The following is a 25,654-nucleotide window of genomic DNA, read 5'->3' on the forward strand; positions in this document are numbered from 1 at the left end:
TTTCGTTATGTGAACTACTACAATTTACTTACTTATTTTACTGTACTTGAGTATCGAGTTGTTTTTATTTATTCACTGTTATGGAGGGTGATACCTTGAAGTGTTTGATTGTGAATTTTATAAATTTTATTAATTTTCTTACAACACTTTTATGCATCACAAGGTTTTCTCCATTTAGGAATTTAAAGACATATTTATCTATAGTTTTCTTCTTGTTCAAAGTAATTTTATTTTAAATATTCAACTCTTAAATACACATAGGATTACTTTAGTGAGTGATATAGTACAAATATTTCTTTCCATCCAAATTGTTAAATAATTGGACTATTAGGTGATCAATCCACCTTTGAACCTTAACTCCTTAGTGTAAATTGTGTGATCTGGTAAATCATTAAACAGATGCATCTGAGAAGCAGATGTGATTTCTTTATTTACTCAATATTCACATTGGTTTTAAGGCAAATTATCAAATTTCAATTAGAAAATTATAGGTAAATAATGAATGCCTGCTACAGAAAACACTCTCAAAATATTCATGTTGCATCTTGCTTTCTTTCACTTTATCATACAGGCCAACAATGCAGATTATCCAAATCATTGTAATTGTTGAAATGTCAAAGTTTCATTAAAGTCATGGCAATGAATCTAAGCACAGTTTACTTATTCTGTTAATTAAGAAAGTTTTATAATTAAGCTTTGTATGAGAAGCAAAAATTAATGTGTATATTAAAATATGCTTTCCAGTTGTTAGATTTTTATAATATTATTATATTTTACACTGATTCTACTCATCTATTTCCCAGATGAACTTCAAGGGGAAATCTTTCATCTTCCTTTGGAATACTCTGTCAAATCGTTCATTTTGCTCCACTGTCAAGTGATGTTTCCAGTCTCCAATGGTACCTGGTGGGACAAGCACACGGACAGCCCTGGGTGAGGAGGTAGCACTGTTGGGGCAAAAGCTTCCTTCAATCCACTTTATTATCATCTCAAGCAGATAAATACCTGTTTGTTTTCCATGGAATTTGATGCCTCACTCTTTCTTATACGTGGATGAGTTGAAACACACGTAGGACATGGTAACACAGAAAATAGAGCTCTAACCACTTCCTTAACTTAAACTTTCATTATCCACTACCATTAATATAGAACTTTCTTAAGAAGGAAAAATAAAGGTAAATATGCAAAGAGATTAGAATATTTAAATATATCTTACAAAGTTCCACATATCATACTTCGCAAACCACATCTATTATATCACATAATATAGTTCTTAATGATACCCTTCAAAGTAAGTATTTTCTTCATCTTTAGAATTGCAACAACAACAAAAAAATGAAACTCAAAGATTTTTAAGTAGAAGAGAGATCAAGATGGTGAGCAAAGAGAGTTGAAGTTCACCTCCTTCCCAAGAACATGTCAAATATACACCTTCGTGTGGAAGAATTCTCAATGAAACTGTGCTTCTCACTGATGGTTTCTCACTGAAAGTATGCTACCTAGAAACAGGAAGTCAGACTCCTGGAAAACCAGGCCTGTCAGAAAGTTACATACATAGCACACATATGAAGGGAAGAAGGGCGATCATGTCAGGACCTGTGACCCTTGGGAGAGACTCAGAGGAAAAGGGAGATCACGTGAGAAGACACTGGGGAGTGAATAGGTTGAGCCAGATCTGGGCATCTGAGACTTTGGCTGATTGGAAAACCACTGGGACAGTTAGAGAGGCTGGAGAACCCTGGACTCCGGGATACCAGTATAAAGTAGAAAAACAACAAGGATACACTATATAGCACAGGGAATCACAGCAATTACCTTGCAATAATTTATAACGGAGTATAATATGCAAAAAAAGTGAATCACTATGCAGTGCATGTATGATGGAGTAGCCATCAGAGTCAAAAAAGAATCCGAAATGCAGTACTTGGATGCAATCTCAAAAACGACAGAATGATCTCTGTTTATTTCCAAGGCAAACCAGTCAATATCACGGTAATCCAAGTCTATGCCCTGACCAGTAATGCTGAAGAAGCTGAACTTGAACGGTTCTATGAAGACCTACAAGACCTTCTAGAAATAACACCCAAAAAAGATGTCCTTTGCATTATAGGGGACTGGAATGCAAAAGTAGGAAGTCAGGAAACACCTGGAGTAACAGGCAAATTTGGCCTTGGAGTACTGAATGAAGCAGAGCAAAGACTAATAGAGTTTTGCAAAGAGAATGCACTGGTCATAGTAAAAACCCTCTTCCAACAACACAAATGAAGACTCTACACATGGACATCACCAGATGGTCAATACCGAAATCAGATTGATTATACTTTTTGCAGTCAAAGATGGAAAACCTCTATACAATCAGAAAAAACAAGACTGGGAGCTGACTGTGGCTCACATCATGAACTCCTTATTGCCAAATTCAGACTAAAATTGAAGGAAGTAGGGAAAACCACTAGACCATTCAGGTATGACCTAATCAAATCCCTTATGATTATACACTGGAAGGGACAAAAGATACAAGGGATTAGATCTGATAGACAGAGTGCCTGAAAAACTATGGACGGAGGCTCATGACATTGTGGAAGACACAGTGAACAAGACCATCTCCAAGAAAAGAAACGCAATAAGGCAAAATGGTTGTCTGAGGAGGCCTTACAAATAGCTGTGAAAAAAAGAGAAGCAAAAAGCAAAGGAGAAAAGGAAAGATATACCTATTTGAATGCAGAGTTTCAAAAAATAGGAGGGAGAGATAAGAAAGCCTTCTCCCTCAGTATTCAATACAGAGAAACAGGAAATCAATAGAATGGGAAACATTAGAGATCTCTTCAAGAAAATTAGAGATGCCAAGGGAACATTTCATGCAAAGATGGGAACAGTAAAGGAGAGAAATGGTATGGACCTAATAGAAGCAAAAGATATTAAGAAGAGGTGGCAGGAATACACAGAAGCACTATACAAAAAAGATTTTCATCACCCAGATAATCACGATGGTGTGATCACTCACCTAGAGCCTGACATATTGGAATGTGAAGTAAAGTGGGCCTTAGGAAACATCACTATGAACAAAGCTAGTGGAGGTGATGGGATTCCAGTTGAGCTATTTCAAATCCTAAAAGATGATGCTGTGAAAGTGCTGCACTCAATACGGAAATTCGGGAAATTGGGAAAACTCACCAGTGGCCTCAGGACTGGAAAAGGTCAGTTTTCATTCCAATCCCAAAGAAAGGCAATGCCAAAGAATGCTCAAACTACCGCACAATTGCACTCATCTCACAAGCTAGTGTAATAATGCTCAAAATTCTCCAAGCTAGGCTTCAACAGTACATGAACTGTGAACTTCCAAATGTTCAAGCTGGATTTAGAAAAGGCAGAGGAACCAGATATCAAATTGCCAACATCTGTTGAATCATCGAAAAAGTAAGAGAGTTCCAGAAAAACATCTACTTCTGCCTTATTGAGTATGCCAAAGCCTTTAACTGTGTGGATCACAACAAACCGGAAAATCTTAAAAGACATGGGAATACCAGACCGACTGACCTGCCTCTTGAGAAATCTGTATGCCAGTCAAGAAGCAGCAATTAGAACTGGACATGGAACAACAGACTGGTTCCAAATCGGGAAAGGAGTACATCAAGGCCGTCTATTGTCATCCTGCTTATTTAACTTATATGCAGAGTACATCATGAAAAACTCGGCTGGAAGAAACACAAGCTGGAATCAAGATTGCCAGGAGAAATATCAATAACCTCAGATATGCAGATGACACCACCCTTATGGCAGAAAGTGAAGAACTAAAGAGCCTCTTGATGAAAGTGAAAGAGGAGAGTGAACAAATTGGCTTCAAGCTCAACGTTCAGAAAACTAAGATCCTGGTATCTGGGCCCATCAGTTCATGGCAAATAGATGGTAAAAAAAGTGACAGACTTTATTTTTGGGGGGCTCCAAAATCACTGCAAGTGGTGAGTACAACCATAAACTAAAAGACACTTGCTCCTTGGAAGAAAAGTTATGACCAACCTAGACAGCATATTAAAAAGCAGAGACATTACTTTGCCAACAAAGCTCCAGCTAGTTGGACTATAAATAAAGCTAAGAGCCAAAGAATTGATGCTTTCAAACTGTGTTGTTGGAGAAGACTCTTGAGAGTCCCTTGGATGGCACAGAGATCTATCCATCCCTTCCTAAAGGAAATCAGTCCTGAATATTCATTGGAAGGACTGATGCTGAAGGTGAAACTCCAATGCTTTGGCCACCTGATGCAAAGAATCGACTCATTAGGAAAGACCCTGTTGCTGGGAAAATGAAGGCAGTCAGAGAAGGGGATGGCAGAGGATGAGATGGTTCGAAGGCATCACTGACTCAATGGACATGGGGTCAGAGTAAACTCCGGTAGTTGGTGATGGACAGGGAAGCATGGCGTGCTGCAGTCTCTGGGGTCACAAAGAGATGGACACAACTGAGCAACTGAACTGAACTGAAATATGCTGTACAACTGAAACTAATATAATATTGTAAATAAACTGTATCCCGCCTGCCAGTGTAGGAGACACAAGAGACTGGGGTTCGATCCCTGGGTCGGGAAGATCCCGTGGAGCAGGGCATGGCAAGCAACTCTAGTATTATTGCCTGGAACATCCTATGGAAAGGGGAATCATTACAAATAGATTTTAAAGTAATAAATTCAAGGAACACAGGGTGCCAAGGGCTGTCATTAACACAAAACTTTAACCTGATCAAAGTTTGAAACCAACATTAATTCAATTATGTAATAAAGATGAATAAACTGGCATCTTTAGCTATCAGAATTAATTTTGTAAATATTATGGTCATTAGGCAGTAAGTAAGTTACATGGACCTGAGAAATGCTTTACATCTGATCTAGTTGAACAAGGAAAAGTGAAAACTGATAATAAATGGGACAAAGAGGAAGCAATGGCTTTTGAAAATATTGGTATCCACAGTAATTATAATACGATCTTTACATAATTAAAATTTAATCAGTGTCTATTGTAATAGTGCTGTAATGAATATATTAGGATAAAATATGAGTCTAGCAATGTAGATAAGTGGAAATTATGTTTTAGAATAATGTTCATTAAAAAGATAAAATGGAAAAATTGAAATTAAGGAGTATCAGGAGAAAATATATTCATTCTTAGCAACCCCTGGCAACTTAATGGAACATAATAAAAATTTATTCATGTTGTTAGATGATTGAATTCATAGCAGATTGGGTTAATGAGGTATCAATCCAGTTTTTACAATGAAGAAATATGAACTTGAAGGGAAAGCAATGATATAAAAATCCTTCTCAAAACAAAATACTTATTAACCTTCCATCTAGAATGTTCTAAAGAGCCAAAAGGTAAACCAAGAATTGGAGCTCTTCTGGACAAATATCTTTTGCCTTTCAGTAAGACTTTTTAACAAATTGTGAAGAGTAGGGTCACATGGTCTAGAAAGAAGGAACCGAATATTGATTTGTCGGGTAGTGAAGTTCTGTTCTGCTTCCTGGGATAATGTTCAGGTTCATTTTAGTTAGGATCATTCATTCTCTGGCTTAAATGCTGATCCTTGGAGAGACATGTTGCAGGCCACTTCTAACTTCATCTAGCAGCCAAGGAATCAAGACAAGTCTCAACACTTTTGCTTCTATTACCCACTTAACATCACCTTTGCGCAGGAAGTGTCCCTCGTTTGTTCTCATCCCGACGTCATTTTTCAGAATACTATCATAATTAGCTTGAGGATCAAGCTTCATGTTCGGAAATGCAGCCTGATTCACAACAGCATCCAGATCCTCTTCACTCAGTTCTTTCTCAAGAAAACTGCTGATTTTAAGCACAGAACTTCTGAGATCCTGAAAGAATTGTATGAGAAACTATTCATTCTATAAGGAACACCTGAGTTATAGCCCAACATCTTTACCACATTTTAGAAAAGTGAGAGTGCTTGGGGTTTTTCTAAGTCGAAAGTTTGGCTGAGATCTGCAACATCCATTCGATTAAAGTGAGTGATGTTGTCAGCTTTGTTAGAGTTTCCTATCATTTGATTTTATAAGGGGAGCTCAACTTCAGTCACTCATTCAAGCAACACCTTTAGACTTATTATATACATTTCAGAGGGTTTCCCAGGTGACACTAGTGGTAAAGAACCTGCCTGCCAGTGCAGGAGACGTGTGAGACATGGGTTCGAACCCTGGGTTGGGAAGATCCCCTGGAGGAGGGCATGGCAACCAACTCGGGTATTCTTGTATGGAGAATCCCATGGACCAAGGAGCCTGGTGGGCTAGAGCCCACAGGGTTTCAAAGAGTCCGACACGACTGAAGTGATAGCGCGCACACATGCCTCCAGTTCAGAAACTACTAAGTTGGGCAGTATGTTAACAGGTCAATAATACTCTCTTTGTGTTTGTTGTGTGTGTGCTCAGCCGCTCAGTCATGTCCAACTCTTTGTAGCCCTCCAAGGCCAGTAATCCACCAGGTTCCTCTGTTCATGGGATTTCCCAGACAAGAACACCAGAGTGGGCTGCCATTTCCTACTCCAGGGGATCTTCCCAATGCAGGGATCAAAGTCGCATATCTTGCGAGATGCAAGAGATTTGCATTGGCAGGCAGATTCTTTATCTCTGTCACCACATGGGAAGCTCCCAGCAGTCCAGAATTCATAAGGGAATGAATAAAGCAACTCACTGAATACAAAGAAAAACCCATTTTGATGGCTTCCCTACTGACTTCTACCAAACATTTAAAGAAGTATGAACACCAATTCTCTTCATATTCTTCCAAAAAATTGAAGAGTATGAGAGATTTCCAAAATCATTCAGTTAAGCAAGAATGACTTTGGTACCAAAGCCAGAAAATCAGTGTAAGAAAAAGCTAAAGACCAATATCACTTATGAAACATAGGGTGCAAAATTCCTCAACAAATTAATAACAAATTCAACAACATATTGAAAAGATTATAAACGATAATTCAATTGGATTTACTCCTGGCATGCAAGATGGTTCAAAGTATGAAAATTAATTAGGGTAATATCACATAAACAGAAAGAAGGGAAAGACCACATGATCATATCACTTAATGCAGAAAAAGCATTTGACAATATCCAACACGTTTTCATGATTCAAAAACACTCAACAAATGAAGAATTAAAGGAAACTATCTCAACATGAAAAAGCTGTATATAAAGTACCTACTGCTAGCATCACACTTAATGGTGAAAGACTCAAAGATTTTCCACTAAAATCAGGAACAAGGCAAAGATGCTTGTTCTGTCCACTTCAACACTTCTCCACACTTTTCAACATAGTACTAGAAGTTCTAGCCAGAACAGTTAGGAAAAAATAAACAAATATTAATAAAAGGCATCTAAATTGGAAAGGAAAATTGTTCACAGGCAGCATGATTTCATACATAGAAAAATCCTAAAGATTCTACACACTGACACAACCTTGTTAGAACTAATGAACAATTTGAGCAAAGTTGCAGGATACAAAGCCAACATGCAACACTCTTACATTTCTATACACTAGCAATGAACAATCCAAAGGCTAAAGGTGAAAGTGAAGTCACTCAGTCCAACTCTGGGACCCCATGGACTATAGCCTACCAGGCTCCTCCATCCAAGGGATTTTCCAGGCAAGAATACTGGGGTGGGTTGCCACTTCCTTCTCCAAAAGGCTAAATTATAGCAAAATAATTCCAATTTCAATTGTTTCAAAACTGATGAAATACTTAGGAATAAACTTAATCAGTGTGGTGAAATATTTGTGTTCTGGAAAATATTTTAGAAAGTTGACTAGAACAACATCCCTTGGTCGTGAACTGGAAAATTTAATAATGTCAAGATGTTAATATCACCAAAAGTGATTCACAGATTCAGTGCAATCCTTATCAACATCCCAATGATATTTTTACACATGGAAAAATTCATTGTAAAATTCAAATGGAATCTCAAGTGGCATTCGATATCCAATAGAGTCTTGAATGAGAATATCACATATAGCGGCATTAGACCTCCTCTTTCAAAGTTTACTACACTTTCAAAGTCCTCAAAAAGTTAAAGTCCATATCCAACAAGTCCAATGGGCATACATGCAAAAGAAATGAAGATGAGGATCAGATATGTGTACACTCATAGTAATAGCAGCATTATTTACAATTGCCACAAAGTGGGAGTCATAATACGTATTTATTAGCTTGCAGTTTTCAGGTTACTTTTTTTCAGAAAACACTGCCTATCACCTTTGATGATACCAGATCCTCTTCTTCTACATACTTATATGAAATTCGTGTCTTTTCTTAATATTACTTGTATAGTTTTTCATTATTTATACTTGTTTGGGAATACCTGTCTTTCCTGTTAAATGATAAGCTGTGCAAATAAAAGGTTCAGTTCTCTTTTTCTCATAATTTACTCTCTGTCACAAATTAGGTATTCAATAATTCTTGATGAAATGAGTGAAGAAATGATGTCTTAGTGAACGAACATATCAATCATAGATTACAAAATAGTGAACTTAAATGTGTTTTGTTGGGTTTATGCAATATTTTAAGACAGCTTTAATCGGATGACAAAGAATAAATATTATGAGATTATGTAGGAAAGATGATTTAAAGAGTTTCTTTAAAAAAAATAAAAACAGGAAGAGCTTGCATCACAGAGCACACATCCACCTCAGTTAATTAGCCCTATTTTAATAGCTCTTCACCTCAGCGGTTCCTAGTGCCCTTTCTCTATTTTAAGATATGAGAGGTCTACACAATGGAGTATGCCTTTGTTGTAACAGATGAACATATGAAGAGGAATCAAAAGTGATGAGTGGGCACAGTGAGAAGAGAGCATCGAAGACCAGTAATGAATGAGCTGCAGAAGATTAAACCCCTCCCCTCCAAGAAAAAAATAACCCGGAAAAGTAGTTAGATCCTGTCGACTACAAATTGGCACTTGTCACCTCCTTCTACAAGGATTAAATCATGTGCTGTGGCAGCTGCTGGCCTTCAACACCCCCTGAAAGGAGTTCAGCTGGAGAGCAGAAATGAGGCACTCTGAGCTCAGGGAAAAACTGGCAGGATAGGTCTTCAGATAGTTAGATATTTTCAGGAGCTGATTTTATGAGCCCAGTTCTTGTATCTTCTCATATCTAGAAAAGCACTAAAATCCTGCATGATGACGACTGTTCCCCGTGGATAGCAAAAGCTCCACAAGACTAGAAGAAACCTTCTGGGAAAATATGTGCTCGACTGCATGTATCCCCCTTCACCAAAAATCACACATATACCGACCTTCCCCCCTGCGTCTTTGGAGCAGTTTCTCAGAGCTATCTGAGGTGCTGTCTCCTGGGCTGCAGCCCTCATTTTGCCCCCCCAAAACTTAACTCACAGTTTTCACATAGTGCATTTTTTAAGTCAACCATACAAAGATAAGTAGGAGAACATGGTTCATTGAAACTGGATGAAAGAATATCCAAGAAAGAATTTAAAAATAACTTTCTTCTCTTACCTTCTTCATCTCCTCATACATCATGAACAGGATACTGAAATCATGTCTGTGCTCATACCAGCCTCTGATGTGATCAAACCAAAGGCTTCCTACCACTGTGGGAAAATTAATAAGTTATCAGGTAAAGATGTCACACTTACTACATAATGAACTATAGTCTGTCTTTTCTGTTCAAGAATCTTCAAAAGGCAAACCAAGCTCCAAACCACTGGACATCTATGCTATCTTTTAAAAAGTGGAGTTGTGGAAAACGATTGCATCATTTTAATAGAAAACTGCTTTTGCAAAGTCTTCAACATATGTAGGATAGCAGCAATGCAAGCAAAACAATCCTGAAGAACTAAATTCTTTGGTAAGAACTAAGATTAGTTAAGAATTAAAATTTTGTTAAGATCACTCCCTTCCTTCATCTGCTTCCTTCACCTGAAAACATACATCTTTATTTCTCCTATTATTGTCTATTTAAAAATCTGTGCATAACAACTTTATTTACCTACAAAACAGCACATGAATATAAACTTCTAAATGTGAGAAAGCCCAGACCCCACATTCCACAAATCGCTTACATCAGTCTATCTTTCTCAGTGCTGGAATGGGAATCCCACACCCGCCATATAAGGTCTAACCCAGGACCATGACAGAGCTCAAAACTACACCTACATTAGCTACTCTGGAATGAGCTTTGGATCTAGACCTTTTCTGATCCTATTATTCTCTGGTCAAAATTTCTCTTATACACTATGCAGCATTACAATTCTCAGGGTAAGTGGTCCTAGCTTAAAAAAAAAAAGCTGTAGGCTGGCAAGTAGATAGCCAATACCAACCACTTGTGTATATTGTGCATATTATGAGTAGCCTTCTCTTCTCACTAAAATATGTTCCCTTGGTTTGAGAATTTGGCGAAATGACAACGTGGCCTCATAAACCTGTTGCTTCAAAATAAATTCATAGTTACCTTTTCCATCTAGAAATCTTTCCATGAAATGTCCTATGTTATTTGAAGCTTCTAATGTAATCAACAAATTAGAAAAATGAAAATATGAAGTCAAAACATCCTTGGGGTTTCTGTACATGTAAATTACCTGCAGAGGGAATAATGAATCATTTTAACAACTCTGGGTTATCTTTATAAATTTTTTAATACCTACTTAGTATTTCATTATATGAATGCAAATTAATTTATTTTATCCAGGCTGCTACTGATGAAACTAACTTATTCCCAAGGTTTTTTCTATCAAAAGGATCATTGCAATAAAATCTTTATTATTATGGATTTTCACTTGGGTGAGCATATAGGACTAATTTCTAAAATTGAAATTATTTATTGTAAGGTTGATTAAGTTTGCAAATTACCTTCCGTAAAAGATGTTCCATTTACCCTCTGTGAGCATTAAGTGATATTTGATATACAGACAAGGTAGCACTGGAGATCAGTGAGAAAAGGAACATATGCTTAACAGATGATGTTGGGTAAATAATAATCTTTACTAAAAAATGGATTTCTACTTCACACAATGTATAGAAACACATTACAAAAGGATAAAGGATTTAACTTTGAAAGCAAATCTTTAGCATCTAAAAAGATAAAGAATGTATTACAGACCTTGTGTAAAGAATCTATTTTACAAACAGGAATATATTTCCCATATAAAAATACACAAAAATGGATCAATCAGACTCCATTAAAATAAAAATGCTGTTCATCAAAATGTACCAAAGCTTTACAAGAAGCAAGAAAATATAAGTGCAACACAGATACCAATAATAGATTAGTATCTAGAATTGTGTTCAAACTACCATACAATTGTATTCATTTCACATGCTACCAAGGTAATGCTTAAAATCCTGCAATTAGGCTTCAGCACTATGTGAACCAAGAACTTCCAGGTGTACAAGCTGGGTTTAGGAAAGGCAGAGAACCAAACATGGAACAATGGATTATTCAAAATTGAAAAGGAGTACATCAAGGCTGTGTATTGTCACCCTGCTTATTTAACCTCTATGCAGAGTGCCTGTGTGCTAAGTCGCTTCAATCATGTGTGACTCACTGCAACCCATGGACTGTAGCCCACCAGACTCCTCTGTTCATGGGATTATCAAGCCAAGAATGCTGGAGTGGGTTGTGAGCCCTCCTCCAGGGATCTTCCTGACTGGGGGATCAAACCCACGTCTCTTACATCTCGTGCGTTGGTAGGCAGGTTCTTTAGCACTAGCACCACCTGGGAAGCCCTCTATGCAGAGTTCATCATACAAAATGCTGGGCTGAATGAATCACAACCTGGAATCAAGATTGCTGGGAGAAATATCAACAACCTCAAATATGCAGATGATACCATTCTAATGGCAGAAAGCAAAGAGGAACTAAAGAGCCTCTTGATGAGGGTGAAACAAGAGAGTGAAAATACTAGCTTAAAAGTCAACATTCAAAAACTAAAATCATGACATCTTGTCCCATTATTTCACAGCAAAAAGGGGGAAAAGTGGAAATAGTGTTAGATTTTATTTTCTTGGGCTTCAGAATCACTGCAGACGGCAACTGCAGCCATAAAATTAAAAGATGCTTGCTCCTTGGAAAGAAAGCTATGACAAACCTAGACAGTGTAGAAAGCAGAGAGCTCACTTTGCCAACAATGGTCCATATAGTCAAAGCTGTGTTTTTCCCAGTAGTCATATATGGATGTGAGAGTTGGACCATAAAGAAGGCTGAGCACCAAAGAGCTGATTCTTTCCAATTGTGGTGCTGGAGAAGACCCTTGAGAGTCCCTTAGACAGCAAGGAGATCAAGCCAATCAATTCTAAAGAAAATCAACTCTGAGCTAATCAGAAAGACTGATGCTGAAGCTGAAGGTCCAATATGTTGGCCACATGATGCAAAGACCCTGCTCATCATAAAAGACCTTGATATTGAGAAAGAGTCAAGGCAAAAGGAGAAGAGGGCGACAGAAGATGAGATGATTCGACAGCATCACCGACTCAATGGACATGAGTTTGAGTAACCTCCTAGAGATAGTGAAGGACAGAGAGGCCTGGCGTGCTGCAGTCCATGGGGTCCCACAGAGTCAGATATGACTTAGAGACTGAACAACAACAAAAACAAAATAAAACAGAAGATTCATAAACAATCTCTATGAAAAAGGTAACATAAAAAAACTGACAAAAATTATAATAATTTCACTGAATAAAAAATAACTGTGGCCAATAAAGTTTTCAAAACCTGCTTAAATTCATTATTGATTAAATAAATGGAAATTAAGACCAATTTTAGATAGCATCTTATAATCACTAAATTGATAAAATAGGGAAATCCGATAGAAAAAAATACTAAAAGAAAAATAAAAAGTCATATTTTATAGCTTTCACTGTTTATGCTGCAGCAACTTTGAAAAAAATAGCATCATTTTATGAAGTGGAATATTTTTGTACCTTGTGGCTTTGCCATTCTATTCTTGGGTGCTTAGGGAAGCTCATGCTGATGAGCACCATGGACATGCTCAAGAATGTAATGTAAGATAGCATGTTCTAATAACAGAATAATGGGATAACCTAAGTATTCAATGAAGGAGAAGTGTGGGTCTCATAGAATTACCTACGTAACATATAAAATTATAGAGCAGTCAAAAATAACATTGAAAATAAAGAACAAGAAAAGGCACATGTCAAAATCTCAGAGAAAGGGAAAACAATTGATAATATATAGCTAAGTAGAATTTAAAGCCAAATATTTTAATAAGACAATAAAACACTTGTTTCTAATGACCAACAGAATAGGAATCTGTATACTGCATTAATAGAAAAATGTGAATAGCACAATGTCTAGAAACTCTGTAAAGAGATCTGTTTAGTAACAAACATAAAAATTTACACACTTATCTTCAGACATAAGCATAAAAGGATTAACATAATAGATTTATAATATTATTTAGCAAAATTTCTTTTATATGTTTGTGTTAGTATCCCAAGGTGGCTCAAATGGTAATGAATCTGCCTGCAAGACAACATACCTGGGTTTGATCCCTGGGCCAGGAAGATCCCCTGGACAAAGAATGGCTACCCATTCTAGTATTCGTGCCTGGAGAATTCCACGAACAGAGAAGCCTGTCGGGCTACAGTCCATGAGGCCACAAAGAGTCAGACACAACTGAATGACTAACAATTTCAAATTCTGGTGTCCCAACAGAAATATACATCATTTTCTCATGTAGTCGTGGAATGTATTGAAAAATTGATTTACATGTAATTGGCCATAAAACTTCTTAATGAATTTCAAAACTTAGAACTCTTACTATTACCTGATTCCATCATGACTATTCCACAATACTAATTACCAACACTGAAAAACAATTTTAATTTTATAAATGTTTATAAACATTTTATTTGAAAGTAAAAATTCTTCAGAATAATTTGGACCAATGAGAAAATTAAAGAAAATTAAAATGAAAGATAGATTACTTTGATGCTAACGACATTATGCCAATAGCAATATTGAAATGGATATTCAGCATTTTAAAATGTCCATATTTAACAAATAAATATTGGCTAGCACATGACAAAAATATATTCAAACAAAATATGAGAAAAAGTTAAAATCAAAGCAGAAATCAATGAAGTAGAAAATATTAAATTATTTTTAAACATTTTAGTTCCTTGCAGCAAAAATAACAATATAATAGGAAAATGTCCAGAGTCTGAAAAATGTACAAAGGAAAGATTATAGAAATTTTCACTGTTACTGATGAATGATAAGATGTAATCATAGAATTGGGTAAATATTCATTAGTTCATGAAAGTATATGTTGCAGTTTTTTCCAACAGTTTTGAAATATAGATGAAAGGATGATAATTTACTTTGAAAATAAAATTATAGTAAAGGTAGCTAAATAAAATAAACTGAAAAAAGGAAAAGGTTTTAGAACTATAGAGCTATCAGTATGAGACATATTATAGTGGAATTTAATTAAACCTTCAAAATATTCTTCCTATTTATAATTTTAAAATACTTGAAAACCTAACCAAAGTTTAAAAGCTTCAAAATTTGTCTTACAAAATTGACTTACAGTGATATTAAAATCAAAACCACAATGAGGTATCATTTCACACCAGTCAGAATGGCTGCTATCCAAAAGTCTACAAGCAATAAATGCTGGAGAGGGTGTGGAGAAAAGGGAACCCTCTTACACTGTTGGTGGGAATGCAAACTAGTACAGCCACTATGGAGAACAGTGTGGAGATTCCTTAAAAAACTGGGAATAGAACTGCCATATGACCCAGCAATCCCACTGCTGGGCATATACACCGAGGAAACCAGAATTGAAAGAGACGCGTGTACCCCAATGTTCAACGCAGCACTGTTTACAATAGCCAGGACATGGAAGCAACCTAGATGTCCATCAGCAGATGAATGGATAAGGAAGCTGTGGTACATATACACAATGGAATATTACTCAGCCATTAAAAAAAATACATTTGAATCGGTTCTACTGAGATGGATGAAACTGGAGCCCATTATACAGAGTGAAGTAAGCCAGAAAGAAAAACAACAATACAGTATACTAATGCATATATATGGAATTTGAAAGATGGTAACGATAACCCTATATGCGAGACAGAATAAGAGACACAGATGCATGGAACAATTTTATGGACTCTGAGGGAGGAGGGTGGGACGTTCTCGGAGAATGGCATTGAGACATGTGTATTGTCATATGTGAAACAGAGCACCATTCCATGTTCGATGCATGTGACAAGGGCTCAGGGCCGGGGCAATGGGATGATCCAGAAGGATGGGATGGGGAGGGAGGTGGGTGGGGGGTCCAGGAAGGGGAACACATGTAAACCCATGGCTGATTCATATCAATGTATGGCAAAAACTATTACAATATTGTAAAGTAATTAGCCCCCAACTAAAATAAATAAATTTATTAAAAAAAAAAAAATCAAATCAAATCAAATCAAATATCTCTCAATATCAGAGAAAACTGTCTATTCTAAAAATAATTACAGTTAAAACTTCCTGAAAAAATAAGTAAAACTCTTATAGCAGAATATTAATAAAGTGCAAAATATAATTCTGTAAGATTTATCTCAGAAATAAAACATTAGTAAATATCTAATCAATTTCTTTTTGCTTTAGTTTAAAGGTGGGAAAGAGGGAATGTTGTACCTATAGGGTGCCAAAAAAGAACTTTTCAGTTATTAGAACTTTTCTGAAGAACAAAATTAAAATTTCAAGTGAACTGAGAAAGGAGGAAAAAGTATTTCTCAGCATTGTGTACCTCAAAATCATTGCAACATAAAACAAAAAACAAAATCAAGAAAAGTATACTAAAAAGTGTCAGTCAAGGACATAATATTTCTCATCACCTCTATTATTCTATTTCTTTTCTACAGATTTTTAAGTCTTGAAACAGAAAAGAAGGAAGTGCCAATATTGAAAAGCAGAGAAATATAGAATGTATTTTATTCTAAAATAAAATGTATTTCAGAGAATATAGGGAAAATTAATAAAATGAAGAGATTTGTGGAGCCAAATATAATAGTGTAACAAGACCAGTATCATTTACTTTATAACAGTAATAGCTAATTAGAGAAGGCAATAATGAAAACCAATTAATTACGTGTGCAAAATTTAAACCAAAAATTGGCAATCCAGGAAAAAAAAATGTAGGAAGCATACAAAGAGCATCACAGCTCTCGTGGTGGACACAAATGTTGTTTTTGTTTAGTTGCTGAGTCATGTCCAGCACTTTTGTGACCTGAGGGACTGCAGCCCGCCAGGCTTCTCTGTCCGTGGGGATTCTCCAGGCAAGAATACTGGAGAGGTTTGTCATTTCCTTCTCCAGGGGATCTTCCCGACCCAGGTATACAACCCACATCTGCTGCCTCGCAGGCAGATTCTCTACCACTGAGCCTCCTGGGAAGCCCAGACATGAATGTATATCTGATAAATAAAGAGCAATAGAATATTGCTGGATGGAATGTTGGAAAAGAGCAATGATAATGATTTTCTCTGACTAAATCTTATTTTACTAATGCTAATCATTATCTAAATATTATTGGAAAATTAACATATTAAAGAATAAACTTCATGGGATTTTCCTTATCAGTTACACCATTCAAAACATTGAAGAATGGGCACATACTAAATATATCAATTAATTTTGGGAATGAAGAATGAATAATCAGAGGAAGGAAATATGGAAATAGTGTATCAGAATGTAGACTTGAATATAGTAGGGAAAAACTAAATGCTGAAATCATATTGGATCAACTGGTCAATCCCATCGGCAATTATTATACAATAGTCATATTTCAAATTACCTGTGAGATCCAATATAATTTATAATTAAATGTAAAAAATAAAAACAGAAAGGAAAAGTGGAAAGTATTTGCACAATCTTTCTGACTGGGAAGTGTTTATTGACAAAACTCGACAGCAAGATACTATGAAGGAAAGATTGTTAAGTTGGTTACATGAAATTAAAAGCGTTCAACAAGTTTTAATGGTAAACTGTTAAGGGGAACAATTTTTACTCCATATAAATGCTTCAATCAAACATTAAATAAAGAAAAGTTTTAAGAAAGGCAAAGAATATGAAAGATATTTCAAGGCCTAGAAATAAACAGAAGGGGGTTCAAGTTTATTAAAACCAATAGGACTATAGTTACTCAAGAATAAGATTGTTCATACCTAATACATTAGCAAAGATTTATAATTTCATTCTTTGGTGAGTGTGTAAGGAATAAAGCATTCTTATATGCTATTTGATGAGTGCCAGTGGGGTCGCTAAGAGTCGGACATGACTGAGCGACTTCACTTTCACTTTTCCCTTTCATGCACTGGACAAGGAAATGGCAACCCACTCCAGTGTTCTCGCCTGGAGAATCCCAGGGATGGGGGAACCTGGGGGGCTGCCGTCTATGGGGTCACACAGAGTCAGACACGACTGAAGTGACTTAGACTAGTGATAGATTTTATAAGGCAAGTAGATAAAACCTAACAACATTTAAAATATTTGGACATCTCAAGCTGAAATTTTCACTTTTAGGGAAACACTTCACCAGAACAAAAAAACTGTGAAGATCTATAAGACTGCTTATTGCAATATGGTACAGACATTTTCTCCTAAATGAGATCAGTCCTGAGTGTTCATTGGAAGGACTGATGTTGAAGCTGAAACTCCAATACTTTGGCCACCTCATGCGAAGAGTTGACTCATTGGAAAAGATCCTGATGCTGGGAAAGATCGGGGGCAGGAGGAGAAGGGGACGACAGAGGATGAGATGGTTGCATGGCATCACCGACTCAATGGACATGGGTTTGGTTGGGTAGACTCCGGGAGTTGGTGATGGACAGGGAGACCTGGCATGCTGCAATTCATGGGGTCACAAAGAGTTAGACACGACTGAGCGACTGAACTGAATAGACATTTCTAAAACTTAACCTGTTCATCAATTCACAATCATATATAATGTATATGTAGTCATAGAATAAAATCCTACTAAATTGTTAAAGACAACAGATTTTATGTGATGGCAAAATAATTTTTGCTATATTTTTTATAATTACACTGCAAACAATGTGTGTGACATCCCAATCCATGTAGATAGTTACAATTTCATATACAGCTTTAATGTGCAAAATAGTATTTTTATTTTGTGGGGTATAACAAGTACCAGCAGAGAGGGCAATGGCACCCCACTCCAGTACTCTTGCCTGGGAAACCCCATGGACGGAGGAGCCTGGTAGGCTGCAGTCCATGGGGTCGCTGGGAGTCAGACACGACTGAGTGACTTCACTTTCACTTTTCACTTTCATGCATTGGAAAAGGAAATGGCAACCCACTCCAGTGTTCTTGCCTGGAGAATTCCAGGGATGGGGGAGCCTGGTGGGCTCAGTCTACGGAGTCGCACAGAGTCTGACAAGACTGAAGCAACTTAGCAGCAGCAGCAGCAGCAACAGGTACTAGGGCTTCCCTGGTAGCACAGGTTGTAAAGAATCCGCCTGCAGTGCAGGAGACACTGGTTTGATTCCTGGGTTAGAAAGTTCCCCTGGAGAAGAGATAGGGTTCTCCAGCATTCATGGGTTTCCCTGTTGCTTCAGACTCTAAAGAATCCACCTGCAACATGGGAGACCTGGGTACAATCTCTGCATTGGGAAGATCCCCTGGAGGAGAGCATGGCAACCCACTCCAGTATTCTTGCCTGGAGAATCCCCATGGACAGAAGAGCCTGATGGGCTACAGTCCATGGGATTGTAAAGAGTCAGACAGGACTGAGCAACTAAGAACAATATCAGAAAGATTATAATAATCCCATTAGAAGGAATGTGAATGAGTGGGTTTGGGAGGACATTATGTAAAGAAACTATTTTTGTTTGTTCAAAAGGGTCATGAGCTATTTGTGTGACTTACTTTAGCTTTTTTGTTCTTGAGACCTTTTGGTGCTAGATAGTATGGGATGTGGGAGGTAAAGAGGCGAGGGGATGGTCTCTTCCCATAGTCTATTCTGCGTAGATTGTATTCCAGGAAGGGGCTTCTGTCAACTGTTTCCACAGTTTCAGTTCTGTTACGATGTCCCTCATAGTAAATCAAGCTTAATATCTGCTGAGTCCAGATGGTACCTGTAAAAATATATATCTTGTTTTCAACCTTGAATTAATTTTTAACAATAAATGTCAGTAATAATGCCATCCATCTCAAAATTATTTGAAGCTTTTTCTTTCTTTTTACCACCCTAAAGATGTCAGTGAATTTGTCTAAGTTTTCTGTTTGTTTGTGTTTTATATTAAAATTATTAGAGATGAAATCAAGGGCTTTTACTTCCTTTTTCACTCTGAAGACCAGTGGGAGTTCTCATTCCATTACATTAGGGAATCAGATTCATCCTTCAGCTCCTTCTGTTTCCTCTACTTCAAGTAAAGTCTGTTTCCAAAATTTTCTCTGACTAACTCTGTTCCCCTTTCCTTAGTCTCCTTTCTTTTTTAAAACAATTAATGTATTTATTTTAATTGAAGGCTAATTACTTTACAAAACTGTGGTTGTTTTTGCCATACACTGACATGAGTCAGCCATGGGTTATACCTGTGTCCCCCGTCCTGAACACTCTCTCCCACCTCCCTCCACATCCCAACTATCAGGTTGTCCAAGTGCACCCGATTTGAGTGCCCTGTCTCGTACGTTCATCTTGGACTGGTGTCTATTTCACATATGGTAATATACATGTTTCAATGCTATTCTCTCAAATCATCCCACTCTTGCCTTCTCCCACAGAGTCAAAGAGTTGTTCTTTATATCTGTGTCTCTTTTGCTGTCTTGCATATAGATGCTTTGTCATTTAAAAGAATAGACAAATTAAGAGCTCAAGACCTCTTTCTTACTTCTTTTTTTTTTTGCTTACTTATTATTTCTTGACAAAATACTTGGGTAAAATTAAGGATAAAGGAAAAACTAGATATGGACTTCAATGTTTGAACTAAAACTAGGCACACTTAGATGCCACTGATAACTAAGGGAGGAAAAATAATCACCAAATCATAGGTGTTAATAAGTTGTACAGAGTGGAAGAATCCAGGAGTAAAGCAATATATCACTATTTCAGGGAAGTAAACAAGGTCATGAATTTCAAAGTAGATGGTAAAGGGAAGAGTTGGAGTATTTTCATAAAAATCATGAATAATTTTATTTCCATTGTCTTAGATGCCAATGTGTCTTTGAGAATATTATTCACTTCATACAACATTGCTTCAGTAGCCCCAGTCACCTTATGTTCTAAACAGTGTAATATAAAAAATTGTCTGATATGAAAAATTGTGTCTGACTCTTTAGGACTCCATGGACTGTAGCCCACTAGGCTCCTCTGTCTATGGAATTATCCAAGCAAGAACACTGGAGTGGGTAGTCATTCCTTTCTCCAGGGGATCTTGTAAAGCCAGGAATCAAACCCGGGTTTCCTACATTGCAGGCAGATTCTTTACCATCTAAGCCATCAGAGAAGCCCAATATAAAATAAAATAAGTTGCAAAAATTTCATGTTGAGGACAGTTTGTCCTAGAGAAATTTATTTTCTTATTGTAAGGAAAGTGTTAGTTGCTCAACTGTGTCCAACTCTTTGTGACACTCTGGACTGTAGCCCACCTGGCTCCTCTGTTGATGGAATTCTCCAAGCAAGAATACTGGAATAGGTTGCCATTTCCTTCTCCAAAGAATCTACCCAACCCAGGGACTGAACCCAGGTATCGTGCATTGCAAGCAGATTCTTTATCATCTGAGCTACTGGGGTTTCTTATCATGTGGAAGTACAAAGCATTTAGTGTACTTCAAAATCATGAATTAGTTCTGGCTGAGATATGCTCCTAACAAAAATCCTGCTTTTTTTTTTTAATGTATTTTCTTCATTCTCAGACCAAGAGCAGCATTTACCAAGCATCTCCTATTGGCTTCCTATTTGGTTTCTTCATATGTGCTAACAGAAATGGCAATATAAGCATTTCAAATGACCTTTTAAGATAGAGATATGAGATTTTTTCAACTTTTCTTCTAATCCTAGATGGTTACCTAATTGTTGGCTGGGCTACTGTCAAAGTCTGGATAAGAGTACATCTGTCCACATGTATTACCAAACTAGAGTGAAGAATGAAACAGGTGGCCACTCCTCAGACTTACCAGATTTGGGGTATGTAATGATGAAGACATCATCATCTCTAATTTCAAAGTCATCTAGATTTTCTAGAAAGTCAATATCAACAAAAGTACGTTCAAAATTATAGCCTTTAAATTTCAATAAATATGTGTCTTCATCATCCATTACTATCACCTACAAGTAAAAACAGATAAAATACATTCAAATTCTTCATATTTTACAATAATGACTAAGACTTCCTGAATGTTCAATATGGATCAACTCGTTTACCAGAGAAACCAGCTTACATATAGTATATCATTCAATCTTCACAGGAACCCTTTTTCACTAGAGATATTGTTATTACCACTGTGTTAAAGATGGGGAAAGAAGATACTAAGTTAAAGTGCTTGCCTTGAAGGCAATATTATCATGAATTCAAACATACAGGTTAGTAAATCAGCAAACCACTCAAGGTGGCCCAGTTACCAGAGCTCCAAGATTTTGAGAGGGCAACAGGCAGAAAGGCCAGGGTCTCCAAATGGAGAAAATAGGCTACAAGTGTCAGACATTTTTTATCTCTCTCTTAAGCAACAGGAGGAAACAAACTACACGTGTTAGATATTTTCCCCTTCTCTGTGCAAATTTAAAAAGGGGTTTCTTTTAAAATTCAGTGTTGACATAAAGAGGATACCTGGTTCCACCTGAACTTAACTTTTCTCAAACCTTGAGCTAACCAATGCATTTTTCTTATGGAAATGTTTATCTTAAGCTGTGTTAATGAACTATGTATTTACCCTAGACTCTGTCTTCAAGCCAGTGCTTGCCTAAGACTCAGAACTGACTTGACAAACCAGTATGTTTTACTCAAGCAAATGTTCTCTTAAGCTATGTTAACGAGACTGTATTTGCTTGGATACCTGCCTTTCTTTAAGATTCATATCTATCATTTTATGGTCCACGACAGCTCACATTGTGCCAGTGTTATCTCAAAATGCATGTTGTGTGTGAGGGGCCTGTTGCTAGTCTCTGAGTTTTGAGACATTCCCTTTTTTCAATTAGCTGACTGCAAGTAGCTATAGAACATCCTGCTAAAAACTAGCAGCGGAGCACTCTTTCTGTCCCCTTCTGATGTCTGTGTCAGAAGCTTCCTCTATCTCTTTTATACTTTAATAAAATATTATTACACAAAAGCTCTGAGCAATCAAACTTTGTCGCTGGCCCCAGATTGAATTCTTCTCCTCCTGAGGTCAAGAATCCCAGCGTCTTTCACAGCTCAGCAACAAGCTTTCAATTTGATGCCAGACAATTGGCAACAGAGTCCATGGTCTTAAACATTTTATCATACTGTTTCCTATGATTTTATATGTTTACACGTTACATGATTTTCATTGTTTTAGAAGTACATTGTTTTAGAAGTAAACATTTCTTTAATGAATGTACTTTTAACTTCTCTTTTTCTTCTGGAACATGAAGAATCTGCTGTCTCTGAAAGAAGCTTTTGAGGTTCTTGAATCTGATATGCTCTTTCAAATGAATTATGGGATATGTTCTGTGGGAGAAATACCAATTGGATTTAGGTTGGAAATGTTCCTTCATATAGTTCAAGATACTATTTGGTAATTATTGTATTTTCCAATAGAAGTTTTTTTTTTTTTTAAATCAGAATTCTGAAATAAGTCTAAAAAAGAAAGTGAATGCAAAAATTGGTAGCAGTCTAAACATGCATCTTCAAAAATCATGCCTGCCAAACACTATTTCATTAGTTCCAGAAAAATCCATATCTAAGTCTTTACTATTAGAAATTATTATTTTTTTTGTCAGGAAGTAAGATTTGCTGATGGGTCTGGGTGAGGAAAGGACAGGGCCCTTGTCCAGGAGCGCTTTATTAGGGAGAACTCTATTCCTAATTGTTAAATAGATGAGGGAATCCGAGAAGTTCTAACAATATTATATTTAGAGCCAGCATATATTTCAGTTATGTACTTTTTAACAATTTCTGTGCACACCAAGAAAATGAATTCGTTAAAAATTTTGCAAATATAGCTTAATCACAAAGCAACATTTAATCCTTTCAGACAATCTAACTCATTGAATCACTGCTGTTGTTGTTTAGTCACTAGTACTGCCTGACTCTTTTGCGACCTAATGGACTATAGCCTGCCAGGCTCCTCTGTCTGTGAGGTTTTTCAGGCAAGGATACTAGGGTGGGTTGCCATTTTCTTCTTCAAGGGATGTTCCCAACCCTGCGATTGAACCTGCATCTCCTGCATTGCATGCAGATTCTTTACACTGAACCACCTGGGAAAGACCACCTTATCATTAAAAGGAGATAAAAGTTGGGCTTAGTTTGTAAGGAAGAGAAAAAAATCACTTGTATTAGAATCACCTGGGAGTCTGCACAAGCTTTCATATTGTAGGCCCTATTTCAGACTGGCAGAATCAGAATTTCTGGGGAGTGTGACTTGGAAATCTGCATTTTAACAACCTAGACTTTCCAAAAATGAGAATCAAAATAATGTTAATTCCCTATCTTTGTTTCAATTGATATTTTATCTCAACTTTCAGAGAAGCCTTTGGGGCATGCTGTTTTGCAATGCAGGAGATGTTCGTTCAATCCATAGGTAGGGAAGATCACCTGGAGAAGAAATGGCAACCCACTCCAGCATTCTTGCCTGGGAAATCCCATAGATAGAGAAGCCTGATGCGTTATAGTCCATGGGGTCACAAAAGAGTGGGACAAGACTTGGTGAATAAACAACAACAACAGCAACAACAACAATTTGCCTCTCAGTTGAAGATTCAGTTAGAGTTCTACCAACCTGCTTGTAGTTATCTCACTCAAGTTGCAGTCCACAGAACCTCAACTATTGAGGACTGAGAATAGACTGATAACCTGCAAAGAATTGTTTCAATATCTGTAGAGCTATTTTGACATGGGCATCACAAAGATATCATGAAAAACCTTGAAGAATTCATAATGTGGAGTGTGGTGTGGCAGCATTTTTACTGAATAACATGGACAAATGCAGAGGTTCATAAATAGAAAATATAGTTGAAGTGCAAGCAAAGGTGAAAATGAGTCACTATCACACACCACCTGGCACCGCACAATGCCACCCCAAACAACCTCTTAGAAAACACAAATTCCAGACCCTGAATGCTACGAAAAGTTGAAAGCGTATCAGGCAGTCCACACAAACATTCTGAATACCACTTCTTTGCTATTAATAGTTCACTCTGTCTTGCACAGCTTTAAGAGAAAATCATGAGTTGTTTGTCACAGATGCAAGACAAGAGTTGGATATGGGGTGGATTCATACAGAAACTCAGCATTGGCAAGACTTGTATATATATTCATGATGAATATAGGAGAAGGTGACAGTAGACAGAAAGGACATCTTGTTTCTCCTTATTCTTGCACTGAAGCCTAAAGTAAAAGGAGAGGGGGGAAAAAACAGCAAACTGAGGAGAAAAATTAAGTGTGTTTGTGTGCTGAAGAGAGGGTAAGACTTGAAAAAGGCTAGGTCTACCTTATTACTACTCACTGTTAGAGGTGAACTGATGAAGCAGGATTCACTCTGATACAACCTTAGGGATGTTAGGGATTGATGTGTTGCTGAGGAAGAAATACTCCTTGCAAAGTTTGATTTGACCAATGAGTAGTGTTCTAGAATGTCAGCTGGTAGCCCAGTATGGATAAACAAATTGAATCTGATTCTGTTGACATTAGGGAAAGGATATCAGGTTGCTCAGATATTGAGTAAATATTCAATAAACTAAAAAAAAAAGTATTCAAAACTGTCGGAGATACTAAAGAGAAATGTATGTAGCCAGTAAGTCATATTTACTTAACTTTGAAAACTGTACAACACACAAAAGGATGTATAATATTTGAGAGCTATAGAAACAAATTTGTTGGGCCTGAAGGGAGGTTAGTAAAATCTTTTAGATATATCTCAGAGGGCAGGTGTGCATTCTTCATTTCTTTATATCATCCCATTTAAAACTGGCTATGGAAATATCCAAAAGCCTTATTAACTCACTGAATATTTAAATCAATTTTTCAAAATGCCCGGACTTGTCCATCACTTAAATGATGCCTTTCATTTCTCTTTATTTTTTTATTAGATGTTACAGAAGATTCAGCCCATCTTTTCTATATTCTACATAATTAACATTTGTCTCAGATCTGTGCTAGCATATCTTTGGGGTTTTCACTCATTCTTCTGTTAGCTAACCTGCATAAGCTGCTCTTCAATAATGATTCTCAGGTTTCTACTAAACCCAGTATTTGATCCTAGATGAAATTTTTAATCCTTTCATTGTACAAATCTTCCCTGGTATGAGCTAGTGTTTAATCTGAGGGTGAATTAAGCTTCTAAATGTTCCCTCTATTTGGTTTCTTACAATGTTTGTAAATTAAACATTAATCCGTTTTGTGAGAGTGGCAGAGCCTTAAAGATAAAAATCAATGATAAAAGAATTGTTATTAAAATTAATGTCTCAGTCAAGAATTTCTGAATGTATATCATG

The 25,654-nt window shown here is 36.8% G+C and overlaps 1 protein-coding gene across 1 annotated transcript; it reads right to left on the minus strand.

Annotated features, from left to right (window-relative positions):
• Positions 1-784: 784 nt before the first annotated feature.
• LOC145521238 (amine sulfotransferase-like) lies at positions 785-24,711 on the minus strand. The gene is made up of 7 exons (XM_081529589.1): positions 24,667-24,711; positions 21,163-21,313; positions 18,913-19,121; positions 10,458-10,584; positions 9,503-9,597; positions 5,671-5,857; positions 785-903 (listed from the first exon to the last, which is right to left on the minus strand). The coding sequence occupies exons 2-7, from the start codon at positions 21,302-21,304 to the stop codon at positions 785-787; spliced, it is 879 nt and encodes a 292-aa protein (XP_081385715.1). The 5' UTR covers positions 21,305-21,313; positions 24,667-24,711.
• Positions 24,712-25,654: the final 943 nt, after the last annotated feature.

Source organism: Giraffa tippelskirchi, chromosome 9 (genome assembly GCF_054371585.1).
Source record: "Giraffa tippelskirchi isolate mGirTip1 chromosome 9, T2T-mGirTip1v1.2.pri, whole genome shotgun sequence".
Taxonomy (NCBI): domain Eukaryota; kingdom Metazoa; phylum Chordata; class Mammalia; order Artiodactyla; family Giraffidae; genus Giraffa; species Giraffa tippelskirchi.

Coding starts and splice junctions, on each gene's coding strand:
- LOC145521238 (XM_081529589.1), bottom strand. CDS start 21,304: ATGGATGATGAAGACACATATTTATTGAAATTTAAAGGCTATAATTTT. Junction 9,598..10,457: donor AAGATTTCTAGATGGAAAAG/GTAACTATGAAT, acceptor ATTTTCCCACAG/TGGTAGGAAGCCTTTGGTTT. Junction 904..5,670: donor GGGACACTTCCTGCGCAAAG/GTGATGTTAAGT, acceptor TTGTCCCACCAG/GTACCATTGGAGACTGGAAA.